This window comes from Cetorhinus maximus, chromosome 13, assembly GCF_964194155.1.
Source record: "Cetorhinus maximus chromosome 13, sCetMax3.hap1.1, whole genome shotgun sequence".
NCBI classification, from domain to species: Eukaryota; Metazoa; Chordata; class Chondrichthyes; order Lamniformes; family Cetorhinidae; genus Cetorhinus; species Cetorhinus maximus.
Window position 1 is genome coordinate 119,577,314 of NC_135891.1, and position 19,027 is coordinate 119,596,340.

Here is a 19,027-nt window from a genome sequence, read left to right on the forward strand (position 1 = left end):
TGATTTTATGGAATGGTGGAGCAGGCTTCAGGAACTTAATGGCCTATTGCTCCTATTTCTATGTCACAGACTGACCGATCTACCAGTTATTTGAAGGACAAATTGTTGAAATACCAATGCCATTAGTAGCTGGGCTCTGTGTTCCCAGGCAATCCTAGGTTGATGGGCACTCTAGCTGCGGTGTGCTGTCTTCTGTTGAATATTGCTTTATGGCAAGAGAACGGAGGTCAGTGCGGGGGTAGATGGAAGCAGCATGTCTGCAGGCCTTCAAAAAGGAGCTGGACTCCTTCCTGCGTGGGGCAGAGAACACATCGTATAGCAGATAGTGCTTTATAGAAAATATTTATGTGATCTCTTAAGGGGATCAGAGTGGAATTTTCCAAAGTAGGAACAGTATGAACAGGCAGAATCTGTTCAGCCCATCAAGCCTTTTTGCCATATAATTAAAATATGGTTGATCTGTAACAACTTGATTGATCCATTTTGCTGCAGCTCCCTTGCTACCTTTGCTCAACAAAAACCTCAATCTTGAAAGCTCCAATTGACCCCCAGCACCACAACTTACTGAGGGAGGGAATTCCAGATTTCCACCATCCTTTCTGTGAATAAGTCCTTCCGGACATCATCCCTGGCTCTAATTTTAAGGTTCTGCTCCCTTGTTCTGAAACCCCCCCGCCCATGCGCCCACTCGCACCAGGGGAAATAGTTTCCCTCGATCTGCTGGGTTGATAAGAGTGTAGAGTGGGAGGAGGCTCGTGTGGAGCTTAACACCAGCAGAGCACAAATGGGCTACATGGCCTGTTTCTGTGCTGTACATTCTATGTAACCCTCTAAACCCTTTTTATGGCCTTTCTTATTTTGTCCTTTTCTGGTACCTCACCAAAGCAGCCATTCTTTATATTAGACCCTGGAGGCAAGTGCGGGATCAGCTATCCAACCGCATGGGGCATCAGAGCCAAGTGAAATCTTGCTGTCACTCATCAATCACACACACTTTCCAGCAAGGAGGTATAGGGTGGCTAGATGATGATCAGGGGCAGCAACCCTGGCTGATTTCGCCCTACACAACCCTCCCCACCTTAACCAGGAGGAACAGAAATTGGTGCCAGATCCCCTAAACTACCTTAATCGGTGCCCTTCAGCTCTATGCACAATACCACACCTGGTGGAGCATATTATCAATTGAACCACCATGAAGTAGCTTTTGACAATCTCTTAAGAGTTCCCACTCTAGTCATAAAGAGAATATTACTTCAGAGAAAAATCTTAATATTTGATTAAATACAATTTTTGGTTTATTTGAATTTGATCGAATGTTCATTCTGGGGTATTTTGGTTCAATAGTTTTTTGCATTAAGGTGGGAAAACATTGTTCCTTGTACCAGCTGGGTTTTCTGCTGCTTCGTATCTTTTTCTTCCTGGGAATTTTGGATGCTTAATCCTGCTGATATTTTGGACTATTTAACAATAACTTGCATTTATACTGCGCCTTTCATGTATTAAGAGCACCTCACCCAACATACTTCACAGGAGTGCTATCAAACAAAAATTGACACTGAGCCACACAAGGGGATAATAGGACCAAGAAATAGAGACACAAACAGAAAGAGTGGCTAGAAGAGCATCAAAGCTGAGAACTAAATTGAAAGAAAGTTATTGAAAATGGGATGTAGACCAGCAGTTCAAGAAGAATGACCTTCAACTCTTGTGGTGAGTTTGATCATAGATTCCTGAGGTGACAGATCAGTGTCTAAACACCGTATGCCACTCAGTCATCTTCTGGATCTTTATTTTATGAATGAATACACATGTGTTAATGTCGGTAACTGCTCCATGACTAACGATGGGGGCCTGTTGTGACTGCTTCATACATTCTTACTGGATTATAGACCTTTCGATAAGCCCCAAGGTGTCCGTACTTTCGGAGAAGAATATTTGGAGTTACCGGCCAGGAGAATCTGAAAAAAAAAAGGATTCAGAAAGAGATAAATGGGTAAAAACATTAAAGATGGGTAAAGAGATCTGCAGAGAAAGAAATAAAACTACAGAGTTGAAGAAAGACTGAGACACACACAGGAAAAAGGGGACTTGACAGGGTAGTTGCTGAGAGGATGTTTCTCCTTATGGGAGAGACTAGAACAAGGGAACAGAGTTTAAAAATAAGGGGTCTCCCATTTAAGGCGGAGATGAGGTAAAAGTTTTTCACTGTGGGTCGTTAGACTGTGAAATTTTCTTCCTCAGAGAGCAGCAGAAGCTGGGCTGTTGAATATTTTTAAAGCTGAGTTAGATTCTTGATTGACAAGGGAGTCAAAAATGTAGGCAGGGGGAATTGAGGCCACAATCAGATCAGCCATGATCTTATTGGATGGCGGAGCAGGCCCGAGGGGCCAAATGGCCTCCTGCTCCTAATTCGTATACTTGTAAAAACCCATCATTGGCATCCAGTAAGGTTACCAAACCTCCCTGATTGACCTGGAGTCTCCAAGCATTAGAAATGGATCTCCAGGACAGGGCTGTGAACAAAACCCAGGAGAAAATCTTTCAGGACGTTAATAACATTGTGCTTTTTCATGTTGTTTCAACACTTTGTTTATTAAAAGTCTATTTGAGCCGTCATCTTGTGTATAACTGAGTGGCTTGCTGGCCCATTTCAGAGGGCAGTTAAGAGTCAACCAGCCTATAGACTGGAAAAGCTAGGATTGCTCTCCTTAGAGTGGAGAAGATTAAGAGGAGATTTAATAGAGGTGTTCAAAATCATGAAGGGTTTAAGTAGATTGAGGAGTAACTTTCAACGGGTAATTGGAAAAATACTTGAAGGGAATCTATTGTAGGTCAGAGGGGAAAGAGCAGGGGCCAGTGAGGCTCAGAGTCAACATAGCCATGATGGCTGAATGGCCTCCTGGTTTCGAGATTCCATTTGACAGTGAAGAATTATTCATTTGGGTAACAAAGTGTCTGATTTCTAATTGGCTGTGGGCAGATCGGGCACTGCAAGGATAGATGTCAGGTGGAGGGTGGGCACCAGGGAGTTGGAGGCAGGAAGCCGTGATAAACCTGCAGGAAAAGGTCCAAGCAGAGTTGACAACCCCAATATCATGGTGAGAGATGAACAGAAGGAAAGGCAGGGGTAGAAGGTGAAACAAACAATGAGAGAAGTAAATTGACAGATGGCTCAGTATAGAGAGATTTTCTCACAAATGTTAATGATCAATTCTGGCGCTCATCAATAAATCTAAAAATTGAAAAGAAATTTGGTTCAGCAGTGTGGGAAAAGGGCCTCAGGGATATTGAAACTAAGGGTAAAGCTAACCTGGGGATTCTGACTGTGCTAGCAATTCAAATCCTGCGAACACTGCTGCCTTCATTTTGTTGAAACCATACAATGGCCTGCTCACTCGCTGTTAACCGATTAAAGTAATGGTTCACTTACCCAACTTCATCTCACTCACCTTGCTGCAACCCAACGAAAACAGCAACTTCTTGGTTCTAGGAGAAGAGAAAGGAACAGAGTGTCAGTGAGGGCTGAGAATGAGAGAGAATTTGAATTTGTGAAAGTGGGGGCAGTGCGTGAAGGAGGTGACCTTCTGTAGTCAGCTGCTTTCTTCCTTTGCTGGAGCCTGCAAGCTTGAAAGGAAAACAACCACCTCCTGCCCCACCCCTGCTGAACCCACCCTTGGCAACACATCACCTTCACACTCAGTACCAGATTGTGGCTGCACCATAATAAAAGCAAAATACTGCGGATGCTGGAAATCTGAAATAAAAACAGAAGCTCTGAAGGAGAGTCATACGGACTCGATGCTAACTTTTTCTCTCTCCACAGATGCTGCCAGACCTGCTGAGTTTTTGCAGCACTTCCTGTTTTTATTATGGCTGCACCTTGCTCTGTAGCTGCTCAATGGGCAGCACACACGCTATTTGAATCAAGAGTTCTTAGCAGAGAATTGAGCCCCATAATCTAATCAGTTCAGTACTAAGGGAATGCTGCACTATCAGAGGTATGAGATGTTAAACCGAAACCTGTTTTCAGTGGATGTGAAAAATCCCACGGTGACTATTTCAAAGAAGAGCAGGAGAGTTCTCGCCTGGTCAATATTTACCCCTCAACCGACATCATCTAAAACAGATTTTCTAACCTTTTACCACATTACTACTTTTACCACGTTCAAGGCAATTGGGAAGAGTCAGCATGGTTTTGTGAAAGGAAAATCATGTTTAACCAATTTATTGCAGTTTTTGAAGGAGTAACATGTGCAGTGGATAAAGGGGACCCTGTAGATGCATTGTACTTGGATTTCCAGAAGGCATTTGATAAGGTGCCACATCAAAGATTATTACAGAAAATAAAAGCGCATGGCGTAGGGGGTAACATATTAGCATGGATAGAAGATTGGCTGGCTGGCAGAAAGCAGAGAGTATGCATAAATGGGTCTTTTCCTGATTGGCAGGATGTGACGAGTGGAGTCCCACAGGGGTCTGTACTGGGGCCTCAACTTTTTACGATTTACATCAATGACAGATGAGGGGAGTGAGGACATGGTAGCTAAATTTCCAGATGACACAAAGATAGGTAGGAAAGTATGTTGTGAAGAGGACATGAGGTTGCAGATGGATATAAATAGGTTGAGTGAGTGGGCAAAGATATGGCAAATGGAGTTTAATGTGGGAAAATGTGAAGTTGTTCGCTTTGGCAGGAAGAACAAAAATGCAGAGTTTTTAATGGAGAACAGCTGCATAATTCTGAGGTGCAGAGGGATCTTGGTGTTCTAGTACATGAGTCACAAAAAGTTAGTAAGCAGGTGCAGGATGTAATTAAGAAGGCTAATGGAATGCTATCCTTTATTACGAGAGGGATTGAACATAAAAGTAAGGATGTTATGCTTCAGTTATACTGGACATTGGTGAGACTGCACCTCGAATACTCTGTGCAGTTTTGGTCTCCTTATTTAAGGAAGGATGTAAATGTGTTGAAGGCAGTTCAAAGGAGGTTTACTAGATTGATATCTGGAATGAGTGAGTTGTCTTATGAGAAAAGGTTGGACAGACTGGGCTTGTTTCCACTGGAGTTTAGAAGAGTGAGGGTGACTTGAGCGAAGTATACAAGATCCTGGACGGTCTTGACAAGGTGGACATCGAAAGGATGTTTCCTCTGGTGGGTGAGTCCAGAACTAGGGGGCACTGTTTTAAAATTAGGGGTCGCCCTTTTAGGACAGAGATGAGGGGAAATTTTTTCTCTCAGAGGGTTGTGTGACTTTGGAACTCTCTGCCTCAGACGGTGGTGGAAGCAGGGTCATTGCATATTTTTAAGGCAGAGGTAGATAGATTCTTGTTAGGCAAGGGAATCAAAGGTTATCAGGGTAGATGGGAACGTGGAAATCGAAACTCAAGAAGATCAGCCATGGTCTTATTGAATGACGGAGCAGGCTTGAGGGGCCAAATGGTCTACTCTTGTTCCTATTTCTTATGTACTATTAGTGGGATCTTGCTGTGCCCAAATTGGCTGCCATGTTTCCTATATTCCATCACTTTCAAGAAGATACATCATTGGCTGCAATGCCCTGAGGTTGTGAAGAGCACCATATCAGTGTAAATTACTTCAGTGTGTGCGAGCCCTCTGTAAACATTGCATAGCCACACCCTGTCAGTAAAGTGTGTACCTGGTTCCGTGCCTTGTGCGATTTCTGCAGCCACACACGCCACTGGTCGTACAATTTGATGTTGAGGGCTGTGCACCCATAGGCATGCTTCTTCACCCAGCCAAAGAACTGCTTCAGCTCGCGCCGCAGGTTAGAGCCACTCTCTCCACTCTTCTGGTAACAGGTGCTACTCGATCTCTCTGCCGAGACACCAAGGAACCTTGCTATTTAACTTGTTTGTGGAAAGACTACACATTGAAAAATCAACACCTTACTACATCACCAGAGACCCAGAAAAAGTAGTATCCTGTCCCCTTAAACCGTCTCTGGCTATGTGAGATACAGAGCAAAGCTCTCTTTACACTGTGCCCATCAAACACTCCTAGGGCAGGTTACAGCATGGGGTTAGATACAGAGTAAAGCTCCCTCTACACTGTCCCCATCAAACACTCCCAGGATAGGTACAGCACGGGGTTAGATACAGAGTAAAGCTCCTACTAAACTGTCTCATCAAACAATCCCAGGATAGGTACAGCACGGGGTTAGATACAGAGTAAAGCTCCTACTAAACTGTCTCATCAAACACTCCCAGGATAGGTACAGCACGGGGTTAGATACAGAGTAAAGCTCCTACTAAACTGTCTCATCAAACAATCCCAGGATAGGTACAGCACGGGGTTAGATACAGAGTAAAGCTCCTACTAAACTGTCTCATCAAACACTCCCAGGATAGGTACAGCATGGGGTTAGATACAGAGTAAAGCTCCTACTAAACTGTCTCATCAAACGCTCCCAGGATAGGTACAGCACGGGGTTAGATACAGAGTAAAGCTCCTACTAAACTGTCTCATCAAAAACTCCCAGGACAGATACAGCACGGGGTTAGATACAGAGTAAAGCTCCCTCTATACTGTCCCCATCAAACACTCCCAGGACAGGTACAGCATGGGGTTAGATACAGAGTAAAGCTCCCTCTACACTGTCCCCATCAAACACTCCCAGTGCAGGTACAGCACGGGGTTAGATACAGAGTAAAGCTCCCTCTATACTGTCCCCATCAAACACTCCCAGGACAGGTACAGCACGGGGTTAGATACAGAGTAAAGCTCCCTCTATACTGTCCCCATCAAACACTCCCAGGACAGGTACAGCACGGGGTTAGATACAGAGTAAAGCTCCCTCTATACTGTCCCCATCAAACATTCCCAGGACAGGTACAGCATGGGGTTAGATACAGAGTAAAGCTCCCTCTACACCGTCCCCATCAAACACTCCCAGGACAGGTACAGCACGGCGTTAGATACAGAGTTAAACTTTCTTCTACACTATCCCTTTAATGTCCCTGAACCCCGGCCTCGGCAGTTCACCTACTTCAGTCCTCCTTCCCTAGTCCCTCATCAGCTTCTCTGAGGTTTGCCTGCTAATTGATTGCTGAATTTGGGATCCCTCTGCGCTGAGAGTTTGGGTCCCTGGGTTTTGTTTTTCTGTCGAATTCAGAAAATGGGGAAGGTGAGAATACACCCACCGTTCCGGGGAGTGGAGGCAGCTGTGGGGACACTCCATTCACTCCAAATCCCAGCCTTCCTCGAACCATAAATGCCGACAGGATTACAACGCACTTGCACAAAGTACACAGTGCCTGGTCTCAGCCCTGCCAATCGGCACAGGGTCTGGTTTCCAATATCATCCACAACCTGCAGGGAGAAAGTGGGAGAGATGGGGTTAAATTATGCAGGCAGGTTGCACAGAGCAGGCTTGTTTTCCGTCAAATTTAGAAGATTATGGGGTGATCTAATTGAGGGGTTTAAGATGATTGAAGGAGTTGACAGGGTCGATAAAGAGAAACTATTTGGTTGGGAGTGTGTGGGGGACAGTCCAGAACAAGGGGGTAGAGCTTTAAAATTAGAGCCATGCTGTTCAGGGGTGATGTCAGGAAGCATAACCTCACAGGAAGGTAAATGGAAATCTGGAACTCTCTTCCCTCCAAACCTGTTTAGGCTGGGAGTCAAATTGAAAATTTCAGAACCGAGTTTGCCAGATTTTGTTGGTTAAGGATATTAACAAATGTGGACCATGGTGGCTATACAGAGTTAAGATACTTACAGCCATGATCTAATTAAATAGTGGAACAGGCTTAAGGAACTGGGTAGCCTCTTCCTGTTCCTGTGCAAATCAAGTAGAATGTGCAGTGATGGTTCTCTGTGCTGACCCAGGACTCCATCAGCGCTCTCAGCACCACTTGTTTCTGCTTGGACTCTCAGAGCTAACTCTGCCCCCTTTTGCTACTTCAGTCAGTGCCCAACCTTTGTGTGCAAGTCTGGGCACTGAATGTCAGCAAACTATTGGACCACAAGGGGCATCACAGTTAAGCTCAAACCTGACAAATATCTGTGTTCATGCACATGCAACACACATGTACAACTATACTTATGCACATACATGACTACATACATACGCACTCACATATGCATACATACACATAAATACGGTCACAGGCACATGAAGCTAAGACCTCACACTCTTATATTTTTATTTTGTATACCTAAATTAAGGCTAATCTCTAAAATTTAAAAACAAACGGACAATGACCTTTTTAAAATGGCTAAAGCTATGTCTGTCTGTGACCCTGAACAAAAGGGGCTATTTGGCAGTATTGAAGAAATTTGCACCTCGTTATTTCTGAAGAGGCCCGAACAGCTCTATGGATTTGGTCTCTGCAGCCCACAGAGGAACTATATAAATGCCATCTACATTTCATAAGCCAGGCCTGGCCAACTGGAGCCTATTCATCTGCTAGGACAAAGGACCCCGCAACCTCCCTTTAAGACTTAATGGTTGGAACATTAACAATCTCAGGGACCCAGACAAAGGGATATACACCCTTATCAAGGCCAAGGTGGAGAGGTGGGAGCCATGTGACATGCCCCCCTAGCTAGTGGAACTAGCAGTATTGCCTTGCGGTACTAAGAAACCCCAGTCTGCCATCTTTCCATCTACCTGCCCCCACCACAGAAAAGGGTCTCTGTCCAGGTTTGAGTGCCTGGCCCCATTTACACTGTCTCTACTGGAACTTCTGAACTTCTACACCATCACCTACAAGACTGATTCATTTCTATGTGCCTATCTCATCGTGGAAGTCAATTCTACTAGAAAATTGAATTATCCAGCATTAGTTCAGCCTGCCAACCCCTGTGAAGTAATACATCATTAGACTTGGATTCTGGACTCTGGACACACGTGAAACAATAATTCTTTCCTGTGGTCTTTGCCCTGTAAATCTTTCTATCTCTATCCCTCTTTTATTGTATGTGTGCACAGGGGGCTACATAGTGACCCTCCTCCTGTGTTTGAGTGTGTGCAAATAAACTAACCCTTTGAGTTCATCCTATCTCGAGTTTGCTGTGAGGTTATTAATAGAAACTGAATCACACCAAAGCTGAGGGGTTGGGAAATACACCACTGCTTATAAAGGGGGAAATGAAAATCAAAACACTTCTCTGTTTACGGACGGGTGGTGAGAGGAGAAATCAGGGCTGTTTAAATTAAGCCCCCTCCTGTCCGTAACAAATTGGATTCACTGGATAGAGATGAGGATCTGGGATCCTAGCTGATTATTCCCATCCCTAACCGAGGATCAGGATCCAGCATTCAGTTATCCCATGCCTGCTCTGTACGTCATCTGCAATTAACCAGGAAAGTAACATTAAAAGATAATCTAATAAAAATGCTAGATTCACCTTCCACTCGGTGCTGTCCTCAACACGATACCGGATCTGGTACTTGGCCTGAAAGAGGAAGTCTTTCAATGCTGTTGGGGAGCTCCAACGGACACTGAGCTGGTCCTCAAGATCCCCAACACGATTCACCTGAACATCAAATGGAGCATCCGTGGTAACTGTTCCAAAGAATAAACGGACATGTGGAAACGTTAGTGCTCTGGGTAACAGGACTGAGTGTCCCAGAACTGCCTGTGTGTGTTCATAACAGGAGTAAGTGACCACGCACACACTGCCTCAGAGTAATAGGACTGAGTGTCCCAGCACTGACTGTGTGTGTGTGTGTAACAGGACTGAGTGTCCCAGCACTGACCGTGTGTGTATAACAGGACTGAGTGTCCCAGCACTGACTGTGTGTGTATAACAGGACTGAGTGTCCCAGCACTGACCGTGTGTGTATAACAGGACTGAGTGTCCCAGCACTGACCGTGTGTGTGTAACAGGACTGAGTGTCCCAGCACTGACTGTGTGTGTATAACAGGACTGAGTATCCCAGCACTGACTGTGTGTGTATAACAGGACTGAGTGTCCCAGCACTGACTGTGTGTGTATAACAGGACTGAGTGTCCCAGCACTGACTGTGTGTGTGTGTGTAACAGGACTGAGTGTCCCAGCACTGACCGTGTGTGTATAACAGGACTGAGTGTCCCAGCACTGACCGTGTGTGTATAACAGGACTGAGTGTCCCAGCACTGACTGTGTGTGTATAACAGGACTGAGTGTCCCAGCACTGACTGTGTGTGTGTGTGTAACAGGACTGAGTGTCCCAGCACTGACCGTGTGTGTATAACAGGACTGAGTGTCCCAGCACTGACTGTGTGTGTATAACAGGACTGAGTATCCCAGCACTGACTGTGTGTGTGTAACAGGACTGAGTGTCCCAGCACTGACTGTGTGTGTAACAGGACTGAGTGTCCCGGCACTGACTGTGTGTGTATAACAGGACTGAGTATCCCAGCACTGACTGTGTGTGTGTGTAACAGGACTGAGTGTCCCAGCACTGACTGTGTGTGTGTAACAGGACTGAGTATCCCAGCACTGACCGTGTGTGTGTAACAGGACTGAGTGTCCCAGCACTGACCGTGTGTGTGTAACAGGACTGAGTGTCCCAGCACTGACCGTGTGTGTATAACAGGACTGAGTGTCCCAGCACTGACTGTGTGTGTGTAACAGGACTGAGTATCCCAGCACTGACCGTGTGTGTGTGTATAACAGGACTGAGTGTCCCAGCACTGACCGTGTGTGTAACAGGACTGAGTGTCCCAGCACTGACTGTGTGTGTGTAACAGGACTGAGTGTCCCAGCACTGACTGTGTGTGTGTATAACAGGACTGAGTGTCCCAGCACTGACCGTGTGTGTATAACAGGACTGAGTGTCCCAGCACTGACCGTGTGTGCATAACACGGATTAAACCTGTGCCATTGCCCTGTGTGGGGCTCATTATGACATGGGCAGTCTATTTTTAAGATGAAAGCAAAATAATGCGGATGCTGGAAACCTGTAATAACAACAGGAAATGCTGGAAAAACTCAGCAGGTCTGGCAGCATTTGTGGGGAGAGAAACCGAGTTAGCGTTTCGAGTCCTTATGACTGAAGAAGAGTCACACGGACTCGAAACATTAACTCTGTCTCTTTCCACAGACGATGCCAGACCTGCTGAGTTTTTCCCGCATTTCCTGTTATTATTTCAGTTTATTTTAAAAACTGACCTACGAGGGGGAGCCCTGGATGTGTATCATTTATATTTTGACATTTTAAATCACACCCCCAATCAGACAAAAAACACTTAACAGGAGTCTCTCACCCACATCCAGGATGTCCAGAGATATGATGTCGGAAGCTGCCGACCCCAGTTTGTTTGATGCCTCGACCCAGATTTCATATGGAGTGAAGAGAGCAAGATCCTTGGGAATGCAGCAAGAGTTCAGTACAGCTGTGCCCTGGCATTCATTCACTTTACCATACCACCTGGGGAAGCAATAGGCAGCAATAGCAGAATCATGTGGGTAGGTCTTAACTCTCTGCAATGGCATAAAACAGGTGACAGTGACTCTGCAACACATTGCACCTCCCACCTCATCCCTATTTCCACTGATTTCATCATTGCCCATTTTGTACCATTGCACAAAGTCATCTCTGCCATCTCATAGTCATCCCATAGAATCTCAAAGCCATTCAGCCCATTGCACTCGTGCCAGCTCTTTTAAAGAGCTACTCAAGTAGTCGCATTCTCTGGCTCCTTCCCCATCGTCTCCCCAACTGTTGGAAAAAGCTTCTCTGTATCTACCTAGTCACTTCCTTTCAAAATCCTAAAAGAAGCTCAGTAAAATCACCCCTTAACTTTTATAAACCTAGTTTAGGTAATCTCGCCTTGTAACTTACACTTGGTATCATTCTGGTGAAGCTGTGCTGCAGGTCTTCCAAGACCAGTATACTTTTCTAAGGTGTGGTGCCCACAACTGTTCACAGTTACTCAGGATGTCATCTAATTTGTCTGTGACTACTACATCTTAGTGATCCATACATGGACACCTAACTCTGTTGACTCCCACTGTTCCGAGCTTCACACCATTTTGATAACACTCATCTATATCTTTTTTTTGTCCATAATGGATGATCTCACACTTATCTATGTTGAAATCCATCTGCCACAGTTTTCCCCACTGATTTCATCTATCAATGTCTGTTTGTAATTTTATACTCCCGTCTATATTACCCACCAATCTTTGTGTCACTGACAAACTTGGATATATGGCTCTTGCTCTCTATTGAGTTATAAATTGAATTGAGACTATTTAATCTGGGTCCTTTGATTTGTGCATTGACTAACAAAGCAACAGGACTCCCATTTGTGCTGCCTTACCGTAGCCTGTATTTCAGTGTGTACTTTGTATGAAGGAAGGATTCGCCCTTGCCTCCTGGGCTCCATTTACAGGTTAGGTCCTTAGCGTTCTTCGACCAGCAGGAGATGTTGGTGGGTTTCTCGGGGGGAACTGCATGAAAGAGAAAGAGAGAGAGAGAAAGAAACAACCAGATATTAAACACTTTGCGGAGTTGTGAGCCACCTCCACTTTCACTGAAAGGGCTTCACTGTCACAAACCTTTTCGGGTGACACCTGCTAAATTGGTCCCATCCTATCGTGCAGTGTAACCAGTCCCGTTTCAGAAGCAGTCAGCTGGCAGATGGATGACTCAACCCTTTTAAGAGCTTAAGAAATGGGAGCAGGACTTGGCCATTCAGCCCCATGGGCCTGCTCCACCAGGCCATTGCTCATCTTCTACATCAACTCCATTTCCCACACTACCCCATATCCCTTAATCCCTTGGTGCTCAAAAATCTATCAACTCTGTCTTGGATATATTTAACAACTGAGTATTCACAGCTCTCTTGGGTAGGGATTCTAAAAATTCACAACCCTCAGAGTGAAGAAGTTTCTCAGTCTTAAATGATTGACCCTTTATCCTGAGACTGTGACCCCTGTTCTAGACTATGAAAGCTGTTTGACTGACAGTCAAGAAACATCCAATCAATTAAGGAAGGCTGTATTCACCTTTCAATTAGCTGTGGGGTGGGGTTCCATAAGGGTGTGTCAGGCGACCAATGGTGGAGCTGAGGTGTCACGTGACAATAGCTAGGAATACATCCAACAAAAGTTGGCAACCTTCGTTGACAGTTGGCCCTTGACAGGAAGACGAGAGAGAAAGAGTGAGAGGCTCATGACCAACGTTAAGCCATGAGGGGAGAAGCAGCCTCTCCAGCAGGGGCACTGGATAGCAGTCAGTTATTAGGAACCCTGGGCCAGATTTTCAAAGCTGAATGAATCCCAGATCTTACCCTATGTCTTAGCGCTATTTTTAAATTCAAATAGCTTAAGTGGGCAGAAGATGAGCTCAGCGCCCAATTAGTGGCAGCAAGGTTCTCCAGGAGTCAGGAACTGCCTGCCTAGTGCCAGGGCAAAAGTAGACGGCAGCCATGTTGGGGGCTGCTGCTGCCTTGCTGATTGGAGCAAGCAGTTCCTCAGAAGGCCAGCAGTGTCAACACAGCTGGATGCAGCCATGCAGGAAAAATTAAGGTCCAGCACTAGCACCAACACAAGTAGGTTCTTTAATAAACAGTTTTAAATGATTGTGTGTCTGTGTGTGTGAATATATGAGTGTGTGTTATGGAGACTGATGTCAAAGATTCTCTACATAACAATGCAAACTGGCACAGCATTTTATTCACCTGTTGAACAGGTAAATCTGCTCTGCTGTGGAACTGAGCTAAAGGCCAACAGCTTCACAGGCTCAATGCCCTAGCCTGTAATAAAAACTGTAAATGCCAGAAAGCATGTCTGGCAGCATCTGTAGAGAGAGAAACAGAGTTAACGTCTCAGGTCAATGACCTTACATCAGAACAGTCGGTGTAGGTCAGCTGATTCCAGTAGGGGTAGCAATTGGCCTCAGTGCCCCTGAAGGTGGAGGGATGAGAGAGTGAGATACAGGGGGCCAGATTTCCAGAAGGCCGTGGGATAGGGACCTGGTATGGGCATGATATCAATATCATGGTCCCGGAGGTTTTCTTGGGATCCAACAACACCTCTGGGGCAAATAAACTTTATTTGGACCTGGGACAAACATGACAACTGTGCACTAAAGTCCACCAGACTGTCCAGGTTTGCCAAAATAAGGTTTAAAAATTCCATCCTCCATTAGATAGGCCCATGAACAAGTCTTTAACGAGTTTAAGTTAATTGGTGGCTGAGCAGATTTCCTGTTCCCTTCATCCTGCCGACCCTTTGAAAATTACAAACTGCTACCCCTCCTGGGATCAGCTGACCCACACCGACTGTTCTGATGAAATGTCATTGACCTGAGACGTTAACTCTGTTTCTCTCTCTACAGATGCTGCCAGACATGCTTTCTAGCATTTACAGCTTTTATTACAGGCTAGGGCATTGAGCCTGTGAAGTTGTTGGCCTTTAGCTCAGTTCCACAGCAGAGCAGATTTACCTGTTCAACAGGTGAATAAAATGTTGTGCCAGTTTGCATTGTTATGCAGAAAATCTTTGACATCAGTCTCCATAACTCGCACTCACTCATATATTCACACACACAGACAAGCACATGAAGATGCACACAGGACACACACACAGATATACACACAGATGCATGTACAGACATTCACATACACACACACACACACACACACAACAACAACTTGCATTTATAAAGCACCTTTAATATAGTAAAGCAAACAGGAGTGATCATCGAACAAAATTTAACTGTGAGTTACATAAGGAGATATTATTACAGGCGACCAAAAGCTTGGTCAGAGAGGTAGGAGAGAAAGGTGGAGAGGTTTCAGGAGAGAATTTCAGAGATGGGGGCCCAGGTAACTGAAGGCCCGGCCGTTAATGGTGGAGCAATTAAAATCGGGGATGCATAAGAGGCCAGAATTGGAGAAGTGCAGAGATCTTGGAGGGCTGTAGGGCTGGAGAAGGTTATAGACATTGACTGGGGTTGAAGCCATGGAGAGATTTGTAAACAAGAATGAGCGTTTTAAAATTGAGCCGATGTTGGACTGGGAGCCAATGGAGGTCCGCGAGTTCGGAGTGACAGATGAACAGCACTTGGTGCAAGTTACGATACAGGCAGCAGAGTTTCGGATGAGCTCACGTTTAAGGAGGGTGGAAGTGGGAAGCTGGACCAGAGAATATTCAAATAGCCAGGTCTAGCGGTATGAGGGGTTTCAGCAGCAGGTGAATGAGGTAGGGATAGAGGTTGGCATTATTACAGAGGTAGAAATAGGCAGTATTAGTGCTGGGTGAGGATAAGTGGTCAGAAGTTCAGCTGATATGCACAGATAAGCGAGAACTCACATTTCCACACTCTCGAAAATAAATGTGAACACATGTTCACTGCACACTGGTGCAGAGTCAGGCAGTTTCCTGGTGCCAGTGGAGAACAGAGCAAGAGTGGCGAGAGAAACTTACGGCCCACGTAGAGACATGACCCGCCGAGAATCCTGCCGTCCACTCGGTGGCACAGCAGGTTGTCGCCGGATAGTTGCTGTGACCCATTCAGCCCATGCAACGTCACTTTCAGCGCACTGCTGTTCACCAGTGTGTACAGCTCCGAGGGAAGCCTCTCGTCATTCAGCGTCCAGTAGAGTTCACGGGAGTCCACGTTCACCTTGGGCTTTATAATGCAGGTGGCAGTTAGCGATGACCCCATGGTTAGGACTGGATCCTGGGGTACAATCACGGCAAGCGCTGTGAAGGAAGGGAGCAGAAGGAACCTCTTAAAATATTTTAAATAGTGAAAAACTCTCAACCTACCTCCCTCAGATTTCTTCCCTGAAAATTGAGGTACAATTTCACAATTCTTTAGTAAAAGCAATTATCTGCTCTTCTATTGCGCCTGCCATGACTTCAAGACTTCCCAACGTATTTTACAACCAATGAAATATTTTTGAAGTGTAGCCACTGTTGTAATTTAGGAAATGCAGCAACTAATTTGTGCACAGCAAAATTTCACAAACAGCAATGACCAGATAATCTGTGTCTGTGGTGTTGGCCCAGGGCACCAAGGAGAACACTGTTGCTCCTTTATGAACAGTGGCCGGGGGAATCTTTTATGTTCACCTGAGGAGGCAATCAGGCCCTCAGTTTAATTTTCACGTCAAAGACAGCATTTCCAACAGTGCACCACTCATTCCGACAGTGCAGCACTCCTTCTGACTGTGCAGTACCCCCTCCGACAGTGCAGCACTCCCTTCAACAGTGCAGCGCTCCCTCTGACAGTGCAGCGCTCCCTTTGACAGTGCAACGCTCCCTCCGACAGTGCATGAGACCATAATATGTAAAAGCAGAAGTAGGCCATTTGGCCCATCGAGTCTGCTCTGCCATTCAATGAGATCATGGCTGATCTGATAATCCTCAACTCCACCTTCCTGCCTTTTCCCCATAACCCTTGATTCCCTTATTGATTAAAAATCTATCTATCTCAGCCTTGAAAATACTTAACAACCCAGCCTCTACAGCTCTCTGCGGTAAAGAATTCCACAGACTGACTACCCTCTGAGAGAAGAAATTCCTCCTCATCTCTGTCATAAATGGGTGACCCCTTACTCTGAGATTATGCCCTCTGGTCCTAGACTCTCCCACAATGGAAAACAACCTCTGAGCATCTACCCTGTCAAGCCCCCTAAGAACCTTATATGTTTCAATAAGGTCACCTCTCAATCTTCTAAACTCCAATGAGTACAGACCCAACCTACTCAACCTGAAAATCCCTCCATGCCCAGGATCAACCTAGTGAACCTTTTCTGAACTGCCTCCAATGCCAGTATATCTTTCTTTAGATAAGGGGACCAAAACTGTTTACAGTATTATAGATGTGGTCTAACTAGTGTCTTGTATAGCTTTAGCAAGACTTCCCTATTGTTATGCTCCACTCCCTTTGAAATAAAGGCCAATATTCCATTTGCCTTACCTATTACCTGCTGAACTTGTATGTTAGCTTTTTGTGGTTCATGCACAAGGACCCCCAAATCCCTCTGTGCTGCAGCTTTCTGCAGTCTTTCTCCATTTAAATAATATTCAGCTCTTCTATTCTTCCTGCCAAACTGCATAACCTTACATTTTCCTACATCATATTCCATCTGCCAAGTTTTTGCCCACTCACTTAACCTGTCTACATCCCTCTGTAGACTATTTGTGTCACCCTCACCACTTGCCTTCCCACCTATTTTTGTGTCAACCACAAACTTGACAATAGTACATTCACTTCCCTCGTCCAAGTCATTAATATATACTGTAAATAATTGTGGCCCCAGCACTGATCCCTGTGCCACTCCACTAGTTACAGGTTGCCATCCTGAAAATGCCCCCTTATCTCAACTCTCTGTCTTCTATTAGTTAGACAATCCTCTATCCATGCTAATATACTACCCCCAACACCATGAGCTCTTATCTTATTAAGTAGCCTTATGTGCAGTACCTTATCGAACGCCTTTTGGAAATCCAAATATATTACATCTACTGGTTCCCCTTTATCTATCCTGCTTGTTACCTCCTCAATGAATTCTAATAAATTTGTCAGGCATGATTTCCCTCTTCATGAAGCCATGCTGACTCTGCTTGATTATATTATGTATTTCTAAATGCTCTGCTATTACATCCTTTATAATAGACTCTAACATTTTCCCAATGACAGATGTTAAGCTAACTGGCCTATAGTTACCTGTTTTTTGTCTCCCTCCCTTTTTAAATAAGAGTGTTACATTGGCAGGTTTCCAATCCTCTGGGACTTTTCCAGAATCTAAGGATTCTTGGAAGATTATTACCAGTGCATCCATTATCTCTGCAGCTACTTCCTTTAATATCTTAGGATGCAACCCATCAGGTCCGGGGGACTAATCGGCCTTTAGCCCCATTAGTTTCCCTAGTACTTTTTCTCTAGTGATAGTTATTGTATTTATTTCCTCAACCTTTTTTGCCCCTTGATTATTTAGTATTTTTGGTATGCTATTAGTGTCTTCTACCATGAAGACTGATGCAAAGTATTTATTCAACTTCTCTGTCATTTCCTGGTTCCCCATTATTTCCCCAGCCTCATTCTCTAAGAGGCCTATATTCACTTTGGCCTCTCTCTTCCTTTTTATATATTTAAAGAAGCTCTCACTGTCCGTTATTATATTACTTGCTAGTTTACCCTCAAAGTTTATTTTTTCCCTCTTTATTATTTTTTTGATCATCTTGTGTTGGTTTTTAAAACTTTCCCAATCCTCTGGCTTACCACTAATCTTTGCCACATTGTATGTTTTTCTTTCAATTTGATACTGTCCTTAATTTCCTTGGTTAACCATGGTTGGTTTATCCCCTTCCGAGAATCCTTCATCCTCACTGGGATATATCTTTGTTGTGAGTCATGAACTATTTTCTTAAACATCTGCCACGGTTCATCAACTGTCTTTTCTGCTAAACTCCTTTCCCTCAGTCACTCCAGCCAACTCTGCCCTCATTCCTTTGTAATTACCCTTATTTAAGTTTAGCACAGATGTTTCCAACCATAGTTTCTCACTCTCAAACTGAATGCTAAATTCTACCATGTTATGGTCACTGTTTTCCAGGGGATCTTTTACTCTGAGATCATTTATTAAACCTGCCTCATTACACATTACCAGATCCAAAACAGTCTGGTCCCTGGTTGGATCCACAACATATTGTTCTAGGAAACTATCCCGAATACACTCTATGAATTCTTGCTTATGGCTACCTCTGCCAATTTAATTTTCCCAATCTACATGAATATTCAAGTCACCCATGATTTATATACTGCCTTTTTTACATTCCCTCATTATCTCCTGATTTATTCTCTGTCCTACTGTATAGCTACTGTTAGGAGGCCTGTAGACTACTCCCACCAGTGTCTGCTTCCCCTTGTTATTTCTTACCTCCACCCATATGGATTCTACACCCTCCAATCCAAGATCATTTCTTGCTATCATTCTTATTCCATCTCATACTAACAAAGCTACCCCACCACCCTTTCCTTCCTGCCTGTCCTTTCGAAAAGTCACATACCCCTGAATATTTAGTTCTCAGCTGTGACCTCCATGTAATCATGTC

The 19,027-nt window shown here is 44.7% G+C and overlaps 1 protein-coding gene across 1 annotated transcript in view; it reads right to left on the reverse strand.

The window, feature by feature from the left end:
- Positions 1-1,711: 1,711 nt before the first annotated feature.
- crlf1b (cytokine receptor-like factor 1b) overlaps positions 1,712-19,027 on the reverse strand; it is a 29,886-nt gene continuing 12,570 nt past the window's right edge. The window contains exons 2-9 of the mRNA XM_078556213.1: positions 15,389-15,667; positions 12,277-12,406; positions 11,218-11,381; positions 9,374-9,531; positions 7,162-7,330; positions 5,658-5,836; positions 3,450-3,486; positions 1,712-1,958 (exon numbers count right to left, since the gene is read on the reverse strand). Of these exons, the coding sequence (XP_078412339.1) occupies positions 1,942-1,958; positions 3,450-3,486; positions 5,658-5,836; positions 7,162-7,330; positions 9,374-9,531; positions 11,218-11,381; positions 12,277-12,406; positions 15,389-15,667 (1,133 nt within the window). The 3' untranslated portion in view covers positions 1,712-1,941. The remainder of the gene's footprint in view (positions 1,959-3,449; positions 3,487-5,657; positions 5,837-7,161; positions 7,331-9,373; positions 9,532-11,217; positions 11,382-12,276; positions 12,407-15,388; positions 15,668-19,027) is intronic.